Source organism: Athene noctua, chromosome 14 (assembly GCF_965140245.1).
Source record: "Athene noctua chromosome 14, bAthNoc1.hap1.1, whole genome shotgun sequence".
In the NCBI taxonomy this organism is placed as follows: domain Eukaryota; kingdom Metazoa; phylum Chordata; class Aves; order Strigiformes; family Strigidae; genus Athene; species Athene noctua.
Genome location: NC_134050.1, coordinates 7,496,961 through 7,519,367, shown reverse-complemented (window position 1 = coordinate 7,519,367; position 22,407 = coordinate 7,496,961). Strand labels below are relative to the sequence as shown.

At 37.7% G+C, this 22,407-nt stretch overlaps 1 protein-coding gene across 2 annotated transcripts in view; it reads left to right on the top strand.

Moving 5' to 3' along the window:
- NELL1 (neural EGFL like 1) overlaps window positions 1-22,407 on the top strand; it is a 296,852-nt gene that overhangs the window by 87,660 nt on the left and 186,785 nt on the right. For both annotated transcript variants that reach the window (XM_074918430.1, XM_074918429.1), the window contains exon 12: window positions 6,578-6,706. In XM_074918430.1, coding sequence (XP_074774531.1) covers window positions 6,578-6,706 — 129 coding nt within the window. The remainder of the gene's footprint in view (window positions 1-6,577; window positions 6,707-22,407) is intronic.

Genomic DNA, 22,407 nt, shown 5'->3' with positions numbered 1-22,407 from the left:
GTAAGGACAGTAAACAGTACCTTTTCTTCTTCAAGTTTGCTATGTGAGTTTATAGTATAGCAAAAGGTAATATATTGCTAAAATCCAATTTCAAGATTTCAGTAGAATGATTGTATAAGGTGTACAGCAAGGCAGGCATAGTATGGAAGAACTCTGCTGTACAATGACAGCTATTTTTGTGATTTGTTGTTGCTGAATGCAAAAATGGACCTCATCAGATCTGTATATAGGATCTATCCCTGAATGTCATATAGAGTATACCTACTTTTTCCCTTAATCTGTGTGCTTCAGTACAAATTTCTGCTTAAACTATGTGCTATTTCGTACTTTTCAGCAGGACAATATGGTATAATTAAGCTGACTTTTTAGGCTTATAGAAATTCTGGTTAATTTTACAATTTTACAAAGAATCATTGTGTAATAAAATGTATTTTTTAGTATTTTTTTTGAGACTCACTCATTTTTCTTACAGCATGCCTGTTACATATTTTATAGCCCAGGGACAAATCTAATATCAAAAAACAGTGTCATAAAAGTGTTTTATTGTTCCCTTTAGCTGTTTTTCTCCTTGCCAAAGACAGTGTATAATTTTGAAAGTGTGAATTTTTTCTCTTTTGAATGAGCGATTCAAATAAAGTTTCATGAGAGAATTTTTATGTTGTTGTGCTCACAATTTTAGTATGTAAGAATAGCCTTAACAGCCCTAGCAGTTTCAGTCATGCTCTCCTTAAAAGAGAGAGTGTGAGAAAATAATGAAGTAGTGAGCACTGTTTGGTTTCTGGAGAAAGTATAGTTTTTATTTGCTGTCCTGTAATATGGTTTGCCTGATGGATTTAGATTGGCTGGTGATGCTGGTTAGCAGGAAGCGGAGAATCCTACTGATGAGCTGAAGCGTGTGTTTTATGGCAGGGAACATCATTGAAGTCTAAAAATGGGGCTTTTGACACCCTTATTTGTATTGCTTTGCTTTGTTTTAAGGAGTTTTTTATTCTTTTAATTAGAGGATGAGAAGGCTCTTCAGTTAGCGTGTTCCTCATCTCTCCCTGTCTAGCTGTGAAACTGAGTTTTGCTTTTTCAGAAATTGAATGTTCCTCATTCACTGCTGTGAGGTATGAGTTATTTCAAGGTTTTAGATATATTAAGATGTAATGGAGGTTCATAAATATGAATCAGTTTATTTCTAAACATAGTCATAATGTTACTTACGATTTAGAAGAGCTTTATATCTAAAAAAAAAAAAGCTTATTTGGTTGTGCAATACCATTATTCTAATGTGCACAAATAAGCAGTATGTAATAAGGTGTACATTGGTATAGCAGCTTGAAAGAATTTATGAAGTTACTGAGTTTTATGTCAGACCACTGAGTTCTGGGACCAGAGTCTCTGAAGGCGTAAAAGCTGCTGTTCAAAGTGCTTCATTGCTCATGACTCATTAAAAACAGATTCAGATCACAAAAGGGCGTAATTGCTGGTGCAAATTTTATGACTTTTCCTATGACTTGTCCCCCAGATTTACTTTACACATTTATGTAGTAACTGTGGGGTTAAATCATAACAATAGTAAAGACTTTGAGGTTGAAATTACCTTGGACCTTTTGAACATTGCTAATGCTATTAATGGAAGCACCGTCAGCGTTCTTTTTAGGAGCCTCTGAAATATGAAATGTGGATTGCTGAAGGGTAGCTTCTGGAACAGCAAGAGTACAGGGGTTTTACAGTTTTGAAGGGAACAGCTAGGAATATTGTAAGTAGTACAGAAGGCATTACAGATGTTAGGAGGAAACCCTCAGAAAAATGAGGCACATCAGTGTTGGCCGTAAAAAAAGTAGAAGAGATATGGATATAAGATATCTTGATTCCAGCTGTAGTCTTGAATGAGTTCTTATATTCTTCAGTCAATAATTAAGCAAATTTACCAAATATATTAGGTGCTTAAGAAACTAGGTGACAGCACAAATTAGCTTAGCATGCTGCTTTGGAAAAGTGGATCCTGGGAACTGGAACCTGAAGATGTCAAGAAGCTTAGAAAAATAAGAGCAATATTCAGGTGTCCCAAAATGGAATAAATATTTAATTTTAGATAATCTGACTTGAGACCACTAAGCCCTACCCAGTTGCGCAGTTCCCGATGCTGCAGAAGTGATAGTTTTATGTCTGCTAGCATGAAATCTGATCTTTTTCATAATTGCTTTAGTACATTTATTAATGGTCATTCTACAGTCAGAAGAAAGAAGTAAAAAGATACAAATATGTTCTTAAGAAAAATTGGAACAAATGTTTCAGCAGCCTTGATAAAGGGAGAGAGTAATGTTATCAGAAATGTTTGGGGAAGGAGCAGAGGTCATCAGGCCCATCAAAAATCTAAACACACTCTTCAAGATTTAATTCCCCTGTTGGTAGTACTGAATTGTATCTTGAACACCTTGAATGACTTGGAAGGGCTGTTGTGCACATTTATGGCTATGTGTGTATGTGTGGGGAAAATGGTTTCTGACATCTGTTCTGAATGTGTTTATCTGTAATTTTAATTCATGCTCACTTGCCTTGTCATCTGTGTTGGCCTGAAATTAGTTTAGATTATCAGAACTATTTAAGATTTTGTGTGCTTCTGTCAAATCCTCTCCAATTGCCTGCTTGCTCAGATGTGATGATTCTATTTTAAGCCATTTCTTATATTTAGAGAAGAGCTGACTGTCTCAGATAAGACTTTGCTGAATATTCTGAAGTCTCAGTAATTCAGTTATTTTTCACCTGGGCAATCAGAATGTATGCCCTCTACTCGCTGCCACCCATGGTTGAGATTCAGAGATCCCGCTGCAGTATCAATGGGTGGTTTTGCCGTCTGTGGAGGTATTTTAAAGGAACCCTATAATCCATTTCACACCAAAGAATTAATAAAAATCAGATGTTTGCATTTTTTTCCATTCTGCTTGCTTGGGGATAAGCAGTTGCTCCCATGACTAGATCGATGTTTAAGTCAGTGCTGAAGTCTGTCCGTGTTTAGTCAGGAACATAAGCATGATTGTTGCAGTCATTGGCCCTGTGTGTATTCCTGACTGTTCTGCTGAATAGGAATGAATGAAAATACTTAGCTAAATTAGGTGTTGAATTGGGATTATTAAATGTGCAAAGAATGCAGCTAGCTTATTTCTTCATGTTACAGTCCTAATATGAGGTGGCCTTTTATTTGCCAGAAGAGCCGGAGAAGCCCTCAGACCCAATAAGAGCTAAGATAGAATAGATAGCATTTTGTTCCTTTCTTGCCTCTGAAACTGCAGCTGGGGAAAGGCAGACCAGGGTCTAAGAAATGCAAGAGCCACCCTTCCTTGGTATGCACCTCTTGGCTCTTTTGAAGTGCTAAATGTGCATCTTCACTGCAAAAGCAAAGTATTCGGTAAAGCCTCTGATCCAATCAATGGTATGTCTACTCTGGCAGAGGCACAGTGAGCCCTTACTCTTCTATACCATCAAATATGTGTTTTGGTTTGTTTTGTATTTTTTTTCCTGCTGGTTAATCTTGAATTATATTTGTTTTGTAAAAGCTTGGTGACATACCGTGTCGTAGCACCATGCATGGTCTTAACAGGAATGGCTTCTGCTTTCCACTTAGAGAGGTATTGAACAAGTTTTCTGAAATTGAAGTTGGGTAACTTTTAGTCAGCATTTTTAAAAGGCAGGAAACAGTGTTTCACAGGTCTTATAATAATAAATGCCAAGGCAGTCTAGAGATGTAGTAGGTGTTCTATCATTGTGTATTCCTAATGAGAGAAGAACAATGAAAAGTTCTTTAGAGCCTCTAATTATGCAAGTTACAGAACTGGAGCGTTACTTATTTTCTTCTATGTTCTTTTAACAGCCTTCAAGCTTGAAAACATAAGAAAGAATCTGATTCTGAATGGCGACAGTTCATATTTGAGATGATAACAAGGGAACAAAAGCAGTTTTTTTCCAGAGATTCTTTTTAAAAAAGGTGACAGCTCTAGCAGTACAAAATGGATAGTTAGGGTAGTGATCATATCTACTGATGATTTCTGAGGTGGGAAATAGTGAAAAATTTGTAGGGCTATGGTGTGATATTGAAAACTAATCAGCAGCTTGTGCTTGGGAGAAAGTACTATTAGAGAAGAGTGGTTGATCTGGGACTTGGGACTTATGATGAAAGTTAACCATGAGAAGCCATCCCTTTGGCTAAGTGTAAGTGTTAAATTTGCCGTGAACTGATCACAAGGTAAAATGTTGACTCCCTGGGATAAAAAGAGCTTAGGAACAAAGTTTTTTGATGTAAAATATTATATAAGGACTATTGTAACTAAAAACATGGTGAGAAAGATTAAATGTTTTTTACAGGTTTGGATGCAAGAGAAACATAAATAAATAAATTTAAAAAATATCCTAAGACAGTAGTAACAATTCACACTATAAAAATACTACATTTTAATGTGGTACCTAGCTTAATACACTGGTATGTTACATGGGTTCTGAGTAGTAGTATCTACCAATAATAATCAAAGATAAAATTAATACTGTGTGTGAGTTCAAAGGAGAATTATTATTATAAAGAAGCATTCTAGACTAGGATGTCATAGTCTTAGGGGAAACAGTGACAAAGAAAGTGTTAGAAGACTTGTCTCTTGGGTATTATCTAGAATGCCAACAGAATAGTAATCCTGCTTGGGGAGTGTAAATTAGATGCTGAATGGGTAAGTCTGGGGAGACGGGTTCCAGTGTTCAGCTTTGATTATAATTACAAAGGCAAAAATGATAAGTCAAATACTGTGATTGCATAAATGGCTAAAGGAATGTAACTGAGCCCTTTTTTACTGGTATAAAATGTACCCAGGCTTGACAAGGTTGTATCTGGGATACTTGAGTGATTTTTACCAGACTGTGAAATGAATGAAGACTAGAAGGGATATCTGAAATTTTCATTAGTGGAGTTGGTTCTTTTTCGCAAGCTGGACTGCAATGAAAGAATGAGCCAGCTGAGCACAAGGAAGATACCTTGGTTGTTAATAAAATTAATCTGAAGTTTAAGTGTAGAGTTGGACGTTGACACTGAGAAAGTGTCCTCCTTGCTAACAAGAGTCATATTTTTTAAAAAATGACCTCACAACCCAATGTTAGATGATCAGATTCATGAAGTTGGAGTGCACTAAAACCACAAAGCCCGAGTTTTAAATTACTAGATGACTGAAGTGCATGTTTATAAACAAATAAAAAAACTTCTCTGTGAAAAGCTTCAGGATAGCCCTGTGAAAATTTGCTTACTGTAGATGAAAACTGTATTTAATATAAGCTAAAGCCTTCCAAAGTTCCTTAAAGAATAGCAAAGCAAGGGATATGAACAAAGATCTGAATCTGACATTTAGATCTTAGAAGTCCAGGTCGTCTTTTTCTTAGCTGTCTTTAGGGGATGTCAAGTCTAAGTTTAGAATTAGTGAACTAGAACTTTTAGTTTGCTCCTTTATGACTGGGCAGAATTGTCAGAAACTGTTCTTGTATTCATGTAAGTGCAAGTTGGAATACAAGTAGCTGATGGCATGTCTGGATTTCATTGGTTTCCCCCCTTCTAGGAAAGAAAATCCAGAAGAAGATAAGAATTACCAAAATGACTGTTTATGTTTCTCAGGCAAATAGAAATTGATTCCTGGATATTAATACATCAAAAATACACCAATGGGGGGGAAATAAATTCCCAGTTGTCAGATTCTGGAAGGTATTTAGTTATTTCCTACAGTATTCCCAGTGTTCCAGAGTGCCTTTAAAGAGATAAAGTTGCAATTACTTTGACTTTAGACTTTAGCAGAGAGAGATTTTGACACATCTTTGAGAAATACTGAAAATCAGGAAGAAAGAACTTCAGCCAGTTGTGCCTTTATAGAAGACAGTGGAAAAGTTCGTCATATTTGTAGAAATGACTTTGTATGGAATAAAAGAAACTGTTCACAAAGAAGCTACTCAGAATTTGTGTCAAGGAAAAAGGAGAGATTAGTAAAAACTCTCCCTTACAAAACACGATGCATGGATTAATTATAAACTGTAGAAACAATCCAGCTAGTTTTTGATGACAGAATTACAAAGCAGTGCATGAGGCTGTTTTGACTACAGCAAAGTTTTGTGTTCTAATGCATCATGTCATTTTTGCTTTTTCAAAAGCATGCTTGATGATGCATAATAAGAGAACTGTGAAGGATTTTTCTTTTTTTATATTAAACTTTGTTATCCTTTTAGTGTAAGTTAGGATTACACTTATTGGCAATTGGAGATAAGGTGGCATCGTATCCTACGTGGGTTCAGTAGAAGACTAATGTATTGTCGTGGCTTCCTGCTTTGGAGCTGGCTTTTCTCCTGACTGCAACTAGTCATACAAATACATTTTTGAACAAAATGGTTTTACTGAGAACGGATTCATGGAGGAATCCGAAAAGCCTGTGTGCACCAGCTAGGTTTGTAGAGAGAATTTCTGGAATGTATCATGCCAGAGTTTTTCAGAGTAATACAGTCAATGTAAATATTAAACTTGAATATCTGAAATGAAGATGTTCTAATACCAGGTTGCATGTTCCTTGTATTTCAGGCCATAACTTCTGTGCAGAGGGACACAGATGTGGTGAAAATTCAGAGTGCAAAAACTGGAACACAAAAGCTACTTGTGAGTGCAAGAATGGTTATCTGTCTGTCCAAGGGGACTCTGCGTATTGTGAAGGTAAACAAAAGATTCAAAGACCTGTCCCATTAACAACCTACTCAGAAACATAGTATGAAATAAATGTTTGATGAATTTCATTGCAAAGTTCAGTTTTGTGATGGTGAACGTCACAAGGGCCCTTTTTTCATTCATAAATATGGATTGAAGATTACAAGGAGTGCTGGACCATTCAGATTACCTATCTGTGGGCATGCTTCATTGTTGAAGTTGTGCCTTGCCACACCATGGTCATACTGTCGTTAAAATGTTTAAAATATCATTTTTCACACAGTAGCACCTTCCTTCTAAAATGTTTTACGGAGAACAACGTTTTTATAAGATGCATTAATTTAGTAAGTGGGAATTCTGCTGACATTTGTGAGAAAGGTAAGTATGGAGGTGGGCTGAGGCTTGAATATAGAAATGATGATCCACAGTCCTTCCTGAAGTACTTCTGTGGGCAAGGTATTTTACAGAAATGGTTTTCCTATGATACAAGAGAGACCTATTTCTTAGAAGAGTGTAGCTGAGGTACTTCTGTTGATGTATTATTCCATCACAGGAATGAATGCAATGGGGCATTATTCTCCTTTTTGCTCCTCAGTGCTTCCTGGAGCTTGCTATTATTTGTACCCATGATGTACTTATTAAAAACTAAATTGATGAATCAACATACACCACATTCCTTCCTGCCTTTGCATTGTGGGTGTGGTTTTTTTTTTTTTTATAATGCCTTTGTACGTCAGGGTGCAATATTTAATCTTCTGGCCATTGTAGGAAGTTTTGGAACTACTTTGTAAAAAATATTTCCCTAGATTCTCTTTCCAGTAGTACTGGTGATGGAAAGGAGGTGGCATTTTTGACAAGCTGTTAAAATATACTGTAAGAATTGGAAGACAGGATGAAAGAATAAAAAGACATGCATGGACTGGGCTTAAATGATCTCGCTTTCATAAAAAAACTTTTTAGTGTATGTGAACAGAACTGCTTTAAATAGCAGTTTATAAAGCTGTTCAGTAAATTGCAACTATAAATCCTATGTCAGTTGTCTACAAACAAAAACTTGAGTCATCCTATATATGCACTTTCAATGACTGGGAAAATACACATTTCTTAAAGGTTAGGCAGCAGATATACTGTATATAGAGAAATATGTGTACAAAATAACTGTGAGAAGAGCTGCTTTGTAGGTACTGCAAGGAATACTCAGAAATCAGAAGACAGTACAAGGCTCTATCAGCTACGATACAGAATCCAGTATTTGTTCTTTTTTGCTATTTTAAATAAAATAAGTGCTTAGTCTTTTTATTCACCTAGTAGCAGACTGTCCTTTTTTTCCTCTATAGGAAAAATTTAAAGATCTTGACTCAAATAGTTTTGGAGATGTTGGCAGGGCATTACCGATAGTGGTGGAAAAAGAACTATCTTTTTGAAGAAATTACTAGGAATTGCAGCATACCTGGTCTGTGTTGCATTAGAGGGCAAATCAAATCCCTGACTTTTGCGCATGCGGGTGAAACACGAGGGAACAGAACACAACTGCTTTTGCTGCCTGGGACCATGGGATAGATGAGAGCCGTGCTTTCTGTGTGTTGTGAAATTATTAATTTCCTAGATGGAGAGTAGTTATGAGTAGGGAAGAGAAGACCCTTTAGCAGGGAACTGCAGACTGACAAATCAATTAGCTGACTCCTTTCAGCCCTGTGAAGAGCTTCCTTTTGCTCCTCAAGAACAGCTTTCTGCAGAATTTCTTTCTATGCCTCTCTAAATTCATTTCTCTCATCTATGTGTTTAATCTGCTAAAAAGAAACATTTCATAGTTGGCTGTATAATATTCTCAAATGCATGGTGAAGCTGTGATTTAAATAAATTATGTCAAAGGCATGTATCTGAAGGTACAATTTGGCAGGATGTTGGTACAGTATGGGGCGGATTTTTTTTTTTTTTGGTGGAGTTTTTGGATTTCTGTGTGTACTGTGTAAGAGTTAAATCAGCAAAACACCTGAACAGCAAGTGATAAACTTACAAAACATCTATAGAAGCAAGGGAGATACTGTTCTCAGCTATGGTTCTGAATTTGTCTTCTCATTCCTAAGCCTTTAAACTTAAAAGACACGTAAGATTACCATTTCCTCTGAGATGCCAAGGTTAAACTATTTCATACTCGTGACATGTGCTGGTAAGTGGCACCTTAGTTCAGAGTGCTCCAGATCATTAACTTGGAGCTTTCCAGATTTCTCATGTCTTCCAGTGTATTTGAAGGACTTGTGTGTGTGAATTCTAATGGATGGTATTATTTTACCTTACTTATGTTTTTGCTGTTATTTCTGCTCATTCTTATTCATGCAGTTTTATCTTGCTGGACCTTATGGCATCATTTTGATCTTGTAAGATCTTTGAAGAATTGTGTTTTCATCTGCTTTGCTTTTTTGTGTCTTTTTTTAAAAGAATTTTTTAAGAATTCATATTCACATTTGCAGTATGGTGGAAAAAAATGATAAAGATTCTAACTGTTAGAGAGTTGGCATCAGCACATTTGTAAAATAAATAAAATCTGAGAGGCTTTTACTATTCATTCTCAGTAACTACTTTTCAAGTAGTTAGCAGCTCCTCATGTCAAAATATACATACAGGATAACCACTCACTATATGTGTTCCATTTTTGAAATAACATAGATGTGTTTAGGAAAGACAGTTTCAGAAAACAAACAAGTAAATGAAGCTTGTCATGAATAAAGGAGATATGTGGAGGTTCTCTGTGTTCTGTAAAAGCTTTGTTTTCACTTAAAACCAGAAAAGTTAGGGTTGTTTTTTTGACATCTGCCTACTTGTCTTGCACATATGAGACATAATTAGAGCATTCATCATTTGCAGAGATACATGCAGAGATATTTCTGTTAATCGTGTTGACTGAGATTTAACTACTGATGGGGATACTTGGGCACAAGTGTTGAACCAGTGTCCATTTGTCTATGTCATGTATGCATGGATAAATTCTGGGAACTGCACAAGTAGCTAGCAAGTGCCAGTGTCTGAAGGATGCAAGCGTTCAAGTTGTAGCAGCGGGTACACGCTTGCAGCTATGACTGTTTAACACATGACATGTGAGCATTTATGTAGAGGGCTGAAATTTGCATGCGTGAGAGTTAGAAATGACTCAGGAGTTCAGTGGCAAAACCAGGGCCAAAATGGGGATTTCATTTGAGTCTCATGCTGATTCTTCCAGACGTGTTATGTGATGCGTACGACAGACCTGCACATACTCTGTGCTTCTTCGAAGACTGAAAACTCCACAGTCTGTGACTACTTCACAAATACTAATAGGACAGTCTGCATAATGTAAACTAAGAGATAGGAAAGTGTCAGCAAATGGAGAGTCTGAGGCTCAGAGATGAAGTAGGAAAAATCACTCCAAATCAGCTGGAAGTCAGGCTTGTTGCTAGCATGATTATCACTGCTTTCTAGATGCTAACAGGCAGAGAGCCATCTCTTCTGAAAAAAAAAATAAAAAATTGGTGCTATATATTTTATACACAGAATTTTCTGCTGTATATTTCATGGTGAAGAGAAAAAGCAGAATCATTTTTTCCTGCCACATTTCAGTTCTGAATTCTTTATTACCTTCTTAGCTTGAAACATTAACAGCCCTTTTCTACCTGTAAAGTTATGTTGACGCAAAAGTAGTCATTACCTAATTGTTGTCGCTCTCTGATTCATTGTGAGAGCTGTTTAAATCTGAACCTCACAGATAGGATAAATGTGTGCCTCTTCTCCACTGACACGAGTGCACGAAACGAGAACATTACTGTTAACCTTCAGTCCTTGGTACACAACTACTTTACGCCCCCAAGTAACATCTTGTAAAAGTGATACAGTAGCATACCACAAGATGTCTTGTCGTGTTACACAGCATGTGCTTAACTAGTGTCACCAGAGAATGTTCCTGTGATAATGTGGACCAAGGATCCATTGTCTAAAGTGGACCTACAAGATTAATATTCTCATTGTATGATGTGCTTTCCATATATACCTAATTAGGATGACACCTGCTCTCTAGGATGTCTTCCAGCTCTTGATGTAGACTGTAAACAGGCTGTGTGAACCTGAGTTTGTCTTTTAGGAACAGGTAACAAAATAAAGCTATTTTACGAGAATATAAAAAACCAAAACACCTTCTCTAGCAGAAGCAGTCTGTTAGGCATTGGTTAGGACAGGGTATCTTGGGCGTGTCTGCTTTGCTCTCAAAGAGGCCAGATGTTCTGAGGCCAGTTGGAGTGTTGAGAATGCCTCATATCGCCTTTTTTTTTTTTTTTTTTTTCCCTTTTCTCTCCTTTACTGGTAAAGTTGCTTGAGTTAATAGTGACAGGAGAAGATGTGCAAAGAATATATTTCTGAGATTAATTCAGGCAGTAGAGTTAGCTTTCTTACAAAACCTGACCATTGAGGTCACCTTAGTTCTGTTACCCCGACTTAAAGATTTAATGAATTAAATGTTTTAATATTTGTGAAAGATATTCCCATTTCTTGTCCTGGTAGAATGCTCCAGAGCCGCTTGTGACTTTCATTCAGAAGGAACTTGACTAAGTCACTCCTTCCCTTCTGTGCTCCAAACATGTTATTTTAATTTGTTGTTAACAAATTACTGTTCATTTCAAAAAATGTCACGTAAGCTATGAAATACTAGCCAAATTCAGACAACCTGCTCCTTTTATAGCATGAGGAAGAGTTAAGATGATTTTACTGTGTTGACAGATTTTGGGGAGATGGCGTGAAGATGAATGAAAGCTGTGGGAGAAAACAAGAGTGCTCATTTGCCCCTGAGCATGGCCCCAAGCATGCAGCGTGGCCAAAACAGGCCAGCTGTCTGCTTGGTGTGCCGTACCACCGTACCATGGTGTGCTGTACCACCCTGCCGTGCTCTCCTGTACCTTCTGCTCCCTTGCCAGGCATCCAGTCTCCCATCTCCAACAGCCTGCTACTGCAGGTGGCACCAGGAGAGCTGCAGGCAGGCGGTGGGTGCCCTTAGGTTAGAGACATCTCCAGGACAGACTGGGAGCTCTGCTTTCAGGCCAAGACCTCTGAAGACAGACTAGATAAAGCTTTGTATCTCACTCACCTGACACTAAAATTCAAAGGCTAATATCTTTCTTCCTCCTCTTTTTTTTTTTTTTTTTTGTCTTTTATGTGTTTTGATTTAGAGCTCTGCAGGTTATTTGTCTCAGTATTTGAGCTTGTGAAGCAAGAGATCCCATTCTTACTTATCTTAGATCTGTAGAACAATATTATTTCCCAACACAGGAGTGTTGGTTAACTTATGTACATAAGGCTGTCAAGCTCTCAAGCTGAGAGAGAGTAAGCTTGGAACCTCACGATTCTGCTGCTAGTTATTTTAAAACTAAAATCATGTTTTATTTCCTTCTAATTTGTATGTTCCAGGCACATACAAATTAGTGGCCTTTACTGCTTTCTGTTTCTTTTCCTTTGAACTTGATGATGTCACATGCAGTCAGGAAATTCTTTACTGAAAGATAGGTACATAAATATGTTGAAAAATTCTGTTCTGAGGATACGTTAATGTAGATTTAGTCAGAAAATGTTTTCTGAAAGTCACGTAGAAAAAAGTAATTGCAAAATTGCAGAGGAAAAAAGGTGTTTTTTCCATTATATTAGAAATCAGGAAAAATTAGCCTTTTAAGATGAATAATTTAGTTCCAAATGCAAAGACCTTGCTATCAGCATGCTTTCACGAAAAAACAACAATAAAAGTTTACTTCTGTTGCAAAACACAGAGGAACAAGAATATTTTTCATCATACAGTGTGGCTTCTGTTATGGTTCTGAAGATGAGAGCGCTTCATAAATCTTACCTCTAATGTTTAATCCTTTGACTCATCACATCCCGTATGTAAATAGCTGTTTAGTGTGCAGAGCCTTTCAGAAGCAGTTTAAACAGAAAAAGAATAAACCCAGTCTTGCATATGGCCTTCAGAGTAAAAATCTGTTGGCAGTCCACTGAGTTTCCACAGCTGATGTTTTTCTTGCTGTGTAAAGTAAGTTGAATTTTGTTGAATTTTTCCCTCCTCCTCTGTAGTGATTTCATTGCAGCTGTTCTAATTTCACTGCGTTGTGGCTTGGGAGGCGACATTAACATTATGTGGTATCGTATAAACCTTCTGTGTGGCAGTGATGTATGCCTGTGGTTTTGGCTGGTGTCCGTTGACTTGACTTCTGGGTCAACTTTTAATGATAATCCTTCTGTTCTCGAAAAACCAGCCTCACAAGTTGTCCTTATTTCCTGCAGTCAGTACTGTGTACTGTAACAAACATGTTTTGTGCTGCACAGGTGTACATATATGCATACCGGGTACTTCATGAAATTACCTAAAGGTAAGAAAATGGGACAAATGTTGATGGCAAATGACTTTCAAATGCACTGAATATTTCTCTATGCTGAAACCATAGTAAAAAGGAGGGCAGGAGAAGAATCTGAAAATGTTACAGTCAAGATCATCATGTCTGCTGCAAAGACTACCTCACTGGCAGCGTTTCAGTTGGAACCAAGTCTTCACATGAAGACTTCCCCCCCCCCCCCCCCCCCCAAAAAAAAAAAACCAACAGGGAAAAACCCCAACCCACCTCCTATGCCAAAAAACCCAAATGAACAACTCCCCCACCCCCTTCTAATAAACACTTGACTTGATGCCAGGTTGTTTTTTTTTTTTTTTTAAAGTTCACAGTTTCTTTGAAACACGCTACCTTTTAAGACTTCAGTTACCTGACAGTGTCAATTTTAAACTTCCACTGATGTATGTAATCCTATTTATCAGTGGAAGTCCCTTCTGTTGGTAATTATAATGCAAACAGTACATTTGTTCTCCTTGCTGTTTTCATAGAGAAAGTCTTCGTATTTTAAATTGCTACCTTAACCATTACATGAACTCTGTTTCATAGTCACAAGGCAGGCACTTGTCAGTCTCCTGCATTTTGTGAGTTTATGGACTTTAATAAATGAGACTGCACTTTCCTTGTGCTGTGAGCTGCTAGTGGAGGGGACTGAATTAAAACCAAAATAGTACCTTCCTCTTGCCATGTAAGTGCATACATGAAAAGGCAGAGATGATATACTTGCTAGTGGACAGAAAATTGTCAAACAAAATGTTAAAATTTTTATACTAAGAAGATTGAGGAGCTTGTTGGAAAATGATGTTTATGCCTTATATGGCTCTAGATGTATTATCTGTGTATCAAAACTGCTTTATATTTACAAGTATATTAGTTTAAATTCATATTCCAACTACCAAACCCTGGAAAGTGAAATAATGTGCCATCCCCTGGAGTAACTTTAATTCTTTTGGTGTAATGTCATGCTGAGATTTATATGAAAATAGATTTTAATTTCTAATAAGGTAACCATATGTTTTGGAGTTGTTGTAATAAGGTGTCATAAATAATTATGGCTCCAAAGAAATTCAGCCTTGCAACTGTCAGTTCTTATGTTGGTAACTTGCATTTGAATAGTTTATAATCGCTGCTATTAAAGGAAAAGAACCTCTTCGCCCCTTCAGAATGGCAATGAAAATCCTGCTCTAAGGCTGTTGAGATTTTCATACACATGGAGGGATTGGAGATGCTGTCTCCCCTTCAACAAATGCTCTTAAATGTTGGGGTTGCATTCTTCAGAATTGTGTTGGAGATAATTTGATATCTCACATATAAAGCATTGCTTTTTACCTTTTGTCATTTACCAGGAAGAGACTGATCATTTCTAACACAAAACGAGACAATACTGGCCTAGTTCACCATCTGTCTTTAAGCACTTCACTGTCTCTCCAATCTGTATTTGTGCTCAGCCTCCATGATCTTGAGAACGGTCAGTGTTAGGTTTATGATGGGACTAGATAATCTTCAAGGTCTTTTCCAACCTAAATGATTCTGTGATTCTGAGTCTTTGTGTCCACATTCCAGATTTGGGGGCAGGGTGCACTTGTGTATTTTTGACTTTGTGGAGGAGGGGTGGGTAGGAGCAGAAATGGAACAGACTGCCTCTCTTTAGGCCAGCCTTTCTATGACGTGGCTTAGAGTTTATGAGTGCCTCCTAAACTACACTTTCCACTCCAAACTACTTTTTTAAAATAGAACTTTGTCTCATTTTTAGATGGGTTAAAAAAAAGCCCAGTGACATGTTGTTGGCTACTAATTGTGGCAGAATCTGAATAGAAGCTAACCTGTAGTAAGAAAAATCACTGTATGTTCTTTCTGGGTCAGCATCTTATCACAGATACCATTATCTTTACACTACAGCAACCCTTACAGCAAATTGTTCCCACTGCATGTTTCAGCACTGAAAGAGGGAGAAATCCATTCAATAAATGGTGACATGATATGTATGTGCTACTCCTTGGGAGCAGAAAGAGCTCTTGCTGCTCTTTACTCATTAAGCCCTTATATTGATCCTGATATTGCCAAAATTTTCCTCAAGTTATGACACAGTATAGCTCCTGTCACATTTCTGCTGACATCAATGAAGAGGAGAAAAATTTGGAACAGTTTTTATTGGAGTTGCGGCAGTTTAGATCAGGGAAGTGTTTGCTTCAAACACTTGGTAGCAAAGCAAAGAAAAAAAAACTTTTGTTCTTGCAGTGATGATCAGAAGTTTGCTTGTGGTTGAGCTGGACTGTAAAATGCTGAGAAATATTTGCATATAATGAGGAAGTTTTGATTGGACTTGAGTGAAAGCCACTTACCAGTGCTTTTATAGATGTTGCTAAAAATTGCACACTTAGCTCTTAGCACTTAGAGGTTGAGGTGTTGAGGTTTTGCCATTTTCAAAATCTGGAGCCTAACTAGAATTGTTCTAAAAATGACATATGTCTGTGTACGTATATATGCAAAATGGTGTTTTCCTGCTGCAGCATAAAAGCCTTTAGTTATCCAGGATCTGACACAATAGCAACTTTCTCGAGGGCCTGTGAAGTTTAAAAGCAGTTTGGAATGTAAAATCTCCAGAGGTAACTGCCAACCTAAGTTTTTTTAATGATTCTGTTATCTCTTATCCTGTACTGTGTTTTGCATTGAGAGCGCTGGAGGGACATTAGGTATTGTTGGTTCTCTGTGGCTGCCTTTTGCAGTGCTTGGGAATGCAGAGATGGCAACTGTTTTAAATAGTTATAAGTCTTGAAATGAGAAAAAGGTAATGTCTTTTAAATGCTGGTACTTGTAAACATTTTTTCAGCTACTTGAAAGAAACGATGTGTGGTTTTGATGCTCAAGTTGCCTCTCCATTGCTGTTAAAGAATGACTTTGGGGGCACGGAATCCCTTGTCCAAATGGAAGTTCTTGGATAACTTCCAGTTATCTAAGTTTTTGGATAACATGTTGGATTTGGCTTCACTGTGACTATGTGAAAATGCATGTTGTAGATGATGTCATCTACTTGCTTCAATGTCTGTGCTGGCAATGTGCTAATAGAACAGCAGATCCATGTTCCAGGCTGTCTAAATGTAAGTATAAGGTTGTGATGGGCAGGTCAGAAGAGGGAAAGATGTGCACTTGTCCTACAGCAAGATCTATTACAAACTGAAATGAACATCCCCTATCCCCCCATCAATTTTGGGAACACAGGAAAAGTCTTGATTCACTAGAGGACCCATGTCTCAGCCTAGTGAGGTAATGGACACAGTGAAGTATGTGTAGAAATTAATTTTGTTCAGGTTTGTGTATAAATGTTAGAGATTTTGGAAAAAAATAGCATTGAACACATCAGGAACTGTTCTCATTGCTGTGGTGTGTCAAAGAAATTAAAAAAAAAAAATTAAATTGTTTTTTAACCCTTTAAGTAGCTTCAGCTGCTTCTGTACAAGTGGGTCTCAGGCTCTGGTGCCTCTTGACCAGATGCTGAGCTCTAAGCATGTAGAGAATCCTGCAGGACACAGTGGCACTTTGCCTGGCCACAAAGCTTCAGCACTGCATCCTGGGAGAAGGTAACAGAGATGAATGCTGCTACAAAGATGGTAAAAATGAAAGTCTTTGGGGAGCCAGGAAACTTTTGGTGCCCAGAGTCCATAATAGAGGCCACAAATACAGCAGCTTTGCTGCATCCAGAGAAGGACATCTGGCAGATGTTTTGTGTTGACCATGTGTATGATTAAGATTAAAGGCTTTGCTCTACCTAAAGTTAGTTGTGAAATAAAAACAAAAAAAGGGCAACAAACCAAATAACTATCCCCTTCTCCCCACAACTGTTATTTTTTTTTGGAAACTACTCAATGAAATTAAGTTTTTATCCTTCAGTCAAAAAAAAACCCCAACCTAAATGGAAAGATCATCTGCTTTCTCATAAAAATATTTATTTTTTACTATTTTAATAGAAAATGTGTTTCGCCCTTGGTCATAGCATAACTGGGGGCTGTTCCATTAAATATTATCTATTGCCTTTTTCCTTACGTGAATATATTTTGTTTGCAGTAGATGGAAAAACAAAATTGGTTCTAAAAGTACAAGATTCTCTAAATCCATGGCAAATGTCAGTTTATATTGACACATTTTTTCCCGCAAGATTTAGTAAGCGACTTACTGATATGGTTCTGGGTATTCAAAGTAATGTGCATATAAAAACCAAGTACAAAAGTTAAGAAATAATTGGGAAAGACATTACTGCTAACCTAGGACTTTGCTATATGGTTAACTCTCTACTTTCTTTTTACGGTTTCAGCATGCATATTTTGCATCTTTTTCTGGCATTTCTCCTTATGGTTTCTGTTCAGATTAATTTGGAATTGAGTTGTACATCGCTTGTACAGGGTGTGTCTGTATTAAGTGCTATCTATTCTGAATTTATTAAGAGGCATTGAGTTTCTGACGTTATCCAGATGTAGTAGGGTTACACAGGCATATAGAAATTTTAATATATCTCTTTCTGCTCACAACTGAAATAGACACATACTTGTTTTATGTATTTGTATTAAGTTTTATTTTCAAATAATAAATCAATTCCCTGTTTTTTTCAATGCAATTCATTTATGGAAACACATTTATAAATTTAATTAAGAAAAAGAGCAATATATTATTCTTTTATTGTACTGCACGAGGAGCTGTAGTTGAAATGAAACTAAAAATGAGACTGCTTTCTCCAACTGCACTGTCCCAGTTAGAAAAGGAGCTTTACCTTGGGCCTTCATGGATGTAGGACCCATATGTTTCCTGGTCTATATCTGTGCAGGTTTCTCTGTTTTGGTTTGCTGTCTGGAAACTGGAATGATAGTGTTAACAAAATCCTTTGTTGTCTTGCTGGGGTATTGTGAGATTTATTGGGTGAAGGTAATTGGAAAGGGACAGCACGATAATACTGCAAAACTGGCTGAAGTATGTGAAGAGAACGAAGAAAACTGCTTATATAGCAGAAATAAGTTTTCTTTTTTTCCTTTTTTTTTTTTTTACTAAATATTATTGACAACTGAGGAAAGCCATTCTATAAAATATTCATGTACATATTTAATTTTTAGAAAGATAATTCCTCTTAGTCTGTAAGATTTTTGACAGACAAATCAATTTCATTTAGGTGGGTAGCTACCTCTAAAAAAAAAAAATCTCTCAAAAAGTGCATTTTTCTAAGACATCTACCTCTATTTAGTAATCTGCTGCTTCATACCTGTATTTTTGTGGAGGCTGAAGAAAACAGTGAAAAAAAGTTAGAAAAAGACTTTGATTAAAGTAATTGAAAATAGTAGAAAAGCATGGACAGCATCTATAAAGATAACTCTTACACTGATGTTAATTTCCTGTTGATTTGCTGACTCTTACAGTATTTTTAGGATTCCAGATTTTTTCCAGAAAGTTACCTTACGATTTTTCCAGTTAGTGTATCTGTTCTTTATCTCTAAAGAGTAAATTTTTGGGTGTTGTAGAAATTTTTTCACTGTCTGTTCTTCTTAGCACTTTCTTTTAATTTCTTCCTTTCATTTCTAGATTAGACATCTCAGTTTTCCTTTTCACTATTGATAGTTTCTGATTAATTGAGTTTTATTAACCTATTTTTTTTTTTAATTGGTTGTGTTGAAGATGTTGCTGTGTTTATATCTTGTCCTGAACTCCCTCACTGAAGCTGTCTGTGCCTCATACCACTTGTCCCTGTAGGGATAACTGTGCTTCAGTAGTAGAAAATTATTTTCTCTCTACTTACAGGCTTAAGAAAGTGCTTGAAAATGATTAGGATGAAATTGGCAATGCAAAAATTCCTTTTTATCTCTCATCTTCCTTAGGATTGTTTACCTCTCATCTTCATTTTCATTATTTTGTTTCCCTAATTCTTATGACTCATATTTTCCCTTCAAGCTTTCACCAGAGAATGCGTCTGTGCGTAGTGGTAGCTATTAGTGCTGAGATAATTATATGAATACACAGTAGCATCTTCAGACATGAATGTGAGTTAGTGTTAGCTCAGAGACATGCTGTGTTTTGCAAAAAGAGAGAAGATCTAATTTGCAAAGAGTTTGCACTGAAAAATTGCTGCTTGCCTCAGGGCTGGCTCGAGGCATAGGCAGTGGAGGCAGTTTCCCAAGGCAGCAGACCTCCATCATGACAGGTTGACCATGCTCTTACTCTTTGTTTTCTATGTGTTAGAGCCAAGACACAGGACTTAGTGGTGTTTCTGCTGCCCAGGGAAGAGATTATAAAGTAGGGCCTGTCACTGTGGCGGATGTTCAAGAAGTAGCTGTTGCCTTTTCCACTTTTTCTGTTTCCTCGGTAGCAGATCACTCAGGCCTGTCTTTCCTTGCTTTCCAGTCCGCCATCCATAAGGCAGTAAAAATCAGTTTTGTGCAGAATTGATTCAGTGCTTCGTGATGTCATGACCACGCTGGTAGTTGGCTTACATAGGATGCTATGGCAGCTTGAAATTGCTGCTGATGCATTCCCATTTCCAGGAGTAGGAACAACCCTGATTATTTTCTCTCCCTGATGCTCTTCCTTACCACATAGAATATGGGTTTTGGTTTCCATTGTGAGTTTCTTAGGCAAAAAGAATTTTGCAGTACTTACATGGATTTGTATCTTTCCTTAAATGACAAAAAGGAAAATTGGGCAAGCACGAGTGGATTGAGAGCAGCCCTGCAGACAAGAACTTGGGGATGTTGGTGACTATGAGCCAGCAACATGCCCTTGCAGCTCAGAAAGCCAACTGTATCCTGGGCTGCACCCAGAGCAGTGTGGGCAGCAGGGCGAGGGAGGGGATTCTCCCCCTCTGCTCTGCTCTCGTGAGACCCCCCTGCAGTGCTGTGTCCAGCTCTGGGGGCACCGACATCAGAAGGACACGGACCTGCTCGAGTGGGTCCAGTTGAGGACACAAAGATGGTTGGGGGATTGGAGCACCCCCCTCTGAGGACAGGCTGGGAGAGTTGGGGGTGTTCAGCCTGGAGAAGAGAAGGCTTCGGAGGGACCTTAAAGGAACCTTCATGGACTTAAAGGAAACTTGGGGAGGGACTCTATCAGGGAATGTAGTGATGAGACAAGGGGTAACAGTTTTAAACTGAAAGACAGTAGATTTAGATTAGATGTAAGGGAGAAATTCTTCCCTGTGAGGGTGGTGAGACACTGGCACAGGCTGCCCAGAGCAGCTGTGGCTGCCCCCTCCCTGGAAGGGTTCCAGACCAGGTTGGACGGGGCTTTGGGCAACCTGGGCTGGTGGAAGGTGTCCCTGCCCAGGGCAGGGGGGCTGGAACAAGATGATCTTTAAGGTTCCTTCTAGCCCAAACCATTCTGTGATTCTATTTAAGAACCACTATGTTGGTAATGAAATGTTTCCTCCATTTGCTTGGGCACAAGTGACATTAACCTTTGCAGGTCAGGCCTTTTGCTCTGTTCTGGAGCTTGATTTAACCTGTTACCCCTTAGGTGACTTTATTTGCTTTTTGCCTTTCAGTCTAGCTAGCTGAATCAGTGCTATTGTGAAAAGGTCAGCAGCAATCTGAAGTGCATTCAGTTTGTGAAAGAATGTGAGGCACCATTTCCAGTCTTTCTGTTCTACGAGAATCAATTCAGAGCCTGGCACTGCCACTATGTGTGATTTTCATCTAATGATTTTTCTGTACAAACAGTAATATCAAATTGGGCTAAAACATGACACACCTTTGTGACTGGTGGGGCAGCTGATGCTTGACAACACAACAGCTGCAGTGCAGCAACATACCTTTTAGTAATTAGCACCTTGCTGCTTTTACTGTCAGTGCTGTCCTAACTAAAAGGCTGCAAAACATTGGAGTTATAAAGACATACAGCTTTTGACATACACTGTTGTGGTTGCCAGGAGTACTTGGTTTTATGTCGTGGGTACATGGGGAAGGTGGCAATGAAGTCTGAGTGCTAACAGATTCTGTCAGTTTTTTCTTTGTTAGTATTGGCATTATTGGATATTCATTAATGTGCAACAGATGATGAATGTGGAGGTGGACCGAACTATCCTCTCTCATTAAACATTTGGAAACAAATGAATTTCTGGTTCAGGTGAGCAGAATTCTTTTTTTCTTAGTTAACATGATATAAATAGCTGGAGCTCAGTTCCATCTATTTTGCAGTTCACCTAAACGTTGAAATGAACTAATGAGGGACATGGAAAATAGAACTGTATTTTGGACTACATGGGAATCTGATCAATACGAATTCCCCTGAGCTATATCTGTTTTGTGCTAGATTCCCATTGATTTTGTAAACATTTTAGCATTAGTCATAATCCCTTTTGCATATAAATCATTCCCCAGTAGTTTTTCCTGTATTTTAATTAATTCTAAAGTGACTGACTTGAGAACTCTTTGTTTAATGGTACTACCAGAACAGAGAACTTCTCCCTCATTTTTTTCACAGCCTTAATCTGACCCCTGTGAAATCAGTAGGCATATTGAATTCTCAGGAATTGGTGATGCTGAGAAAACTTGAGGCAGACAGAAAGTGTCAAAGTTAGAAACCGCAAGAAAATCAGAGATCTTGAGGGAAAATCAACCCATTTGTAGTATTTTCTTTTTTTAACTTGCATGAGTTTCTGTTACTGTTGATAACTCCCCATCCTTCAGAGAAAAGACTTAAAGGAGACTGAGATGATTCTTCTGGGACTGGAGAGTTGGGATGCGAGTATTACACCATCATTCTGATTTAAGGATACAGGGGGCATGAGCTGTCTATTCCCTTTCAAATTGCATTAGTTGAAAAAAATCTGCTGAATCTATAACCTCACTGATTGGTGCAATTTCTTTGACTTAAGTCTTGGAAAAGAATATTAAGTTGAAGAGAAGATACTGATTTTTTTCTGTTGTGACATCAAAATAAGTATCCAACAAGTAGCATAAAGCTGGCACTGTTATTCCTTGAAAAATATATCTAGCAGTAAGGAGATATTTTGGCCTATAAGACAAAAAGACTATATCATCTATTAAACTGTTTGGAGCTAGAGGGGATAAAGTGAGTTAGGGCTGTCTTAACTGCAGCAGCATCAGATGCTATTCTGATATTCCTGATTGGGGATGAGTTTAAACCCTAGGGGAATTTTGTTTGAACCTATGTCAGTTGTATGACTTATCACAGGTCGGTTTTATGTAGTGGGGCATATTAGATTGTTGCTTGGCTGTGTCAAGAAAAAAATGCTTCTTGAAAAAATTGAGAATATACTTTTGTTGCAGGTGTTTAACCAACAGCAGGACTGAACTGCTGTGTAATGCTTAGCCGAATTGTAGGAAT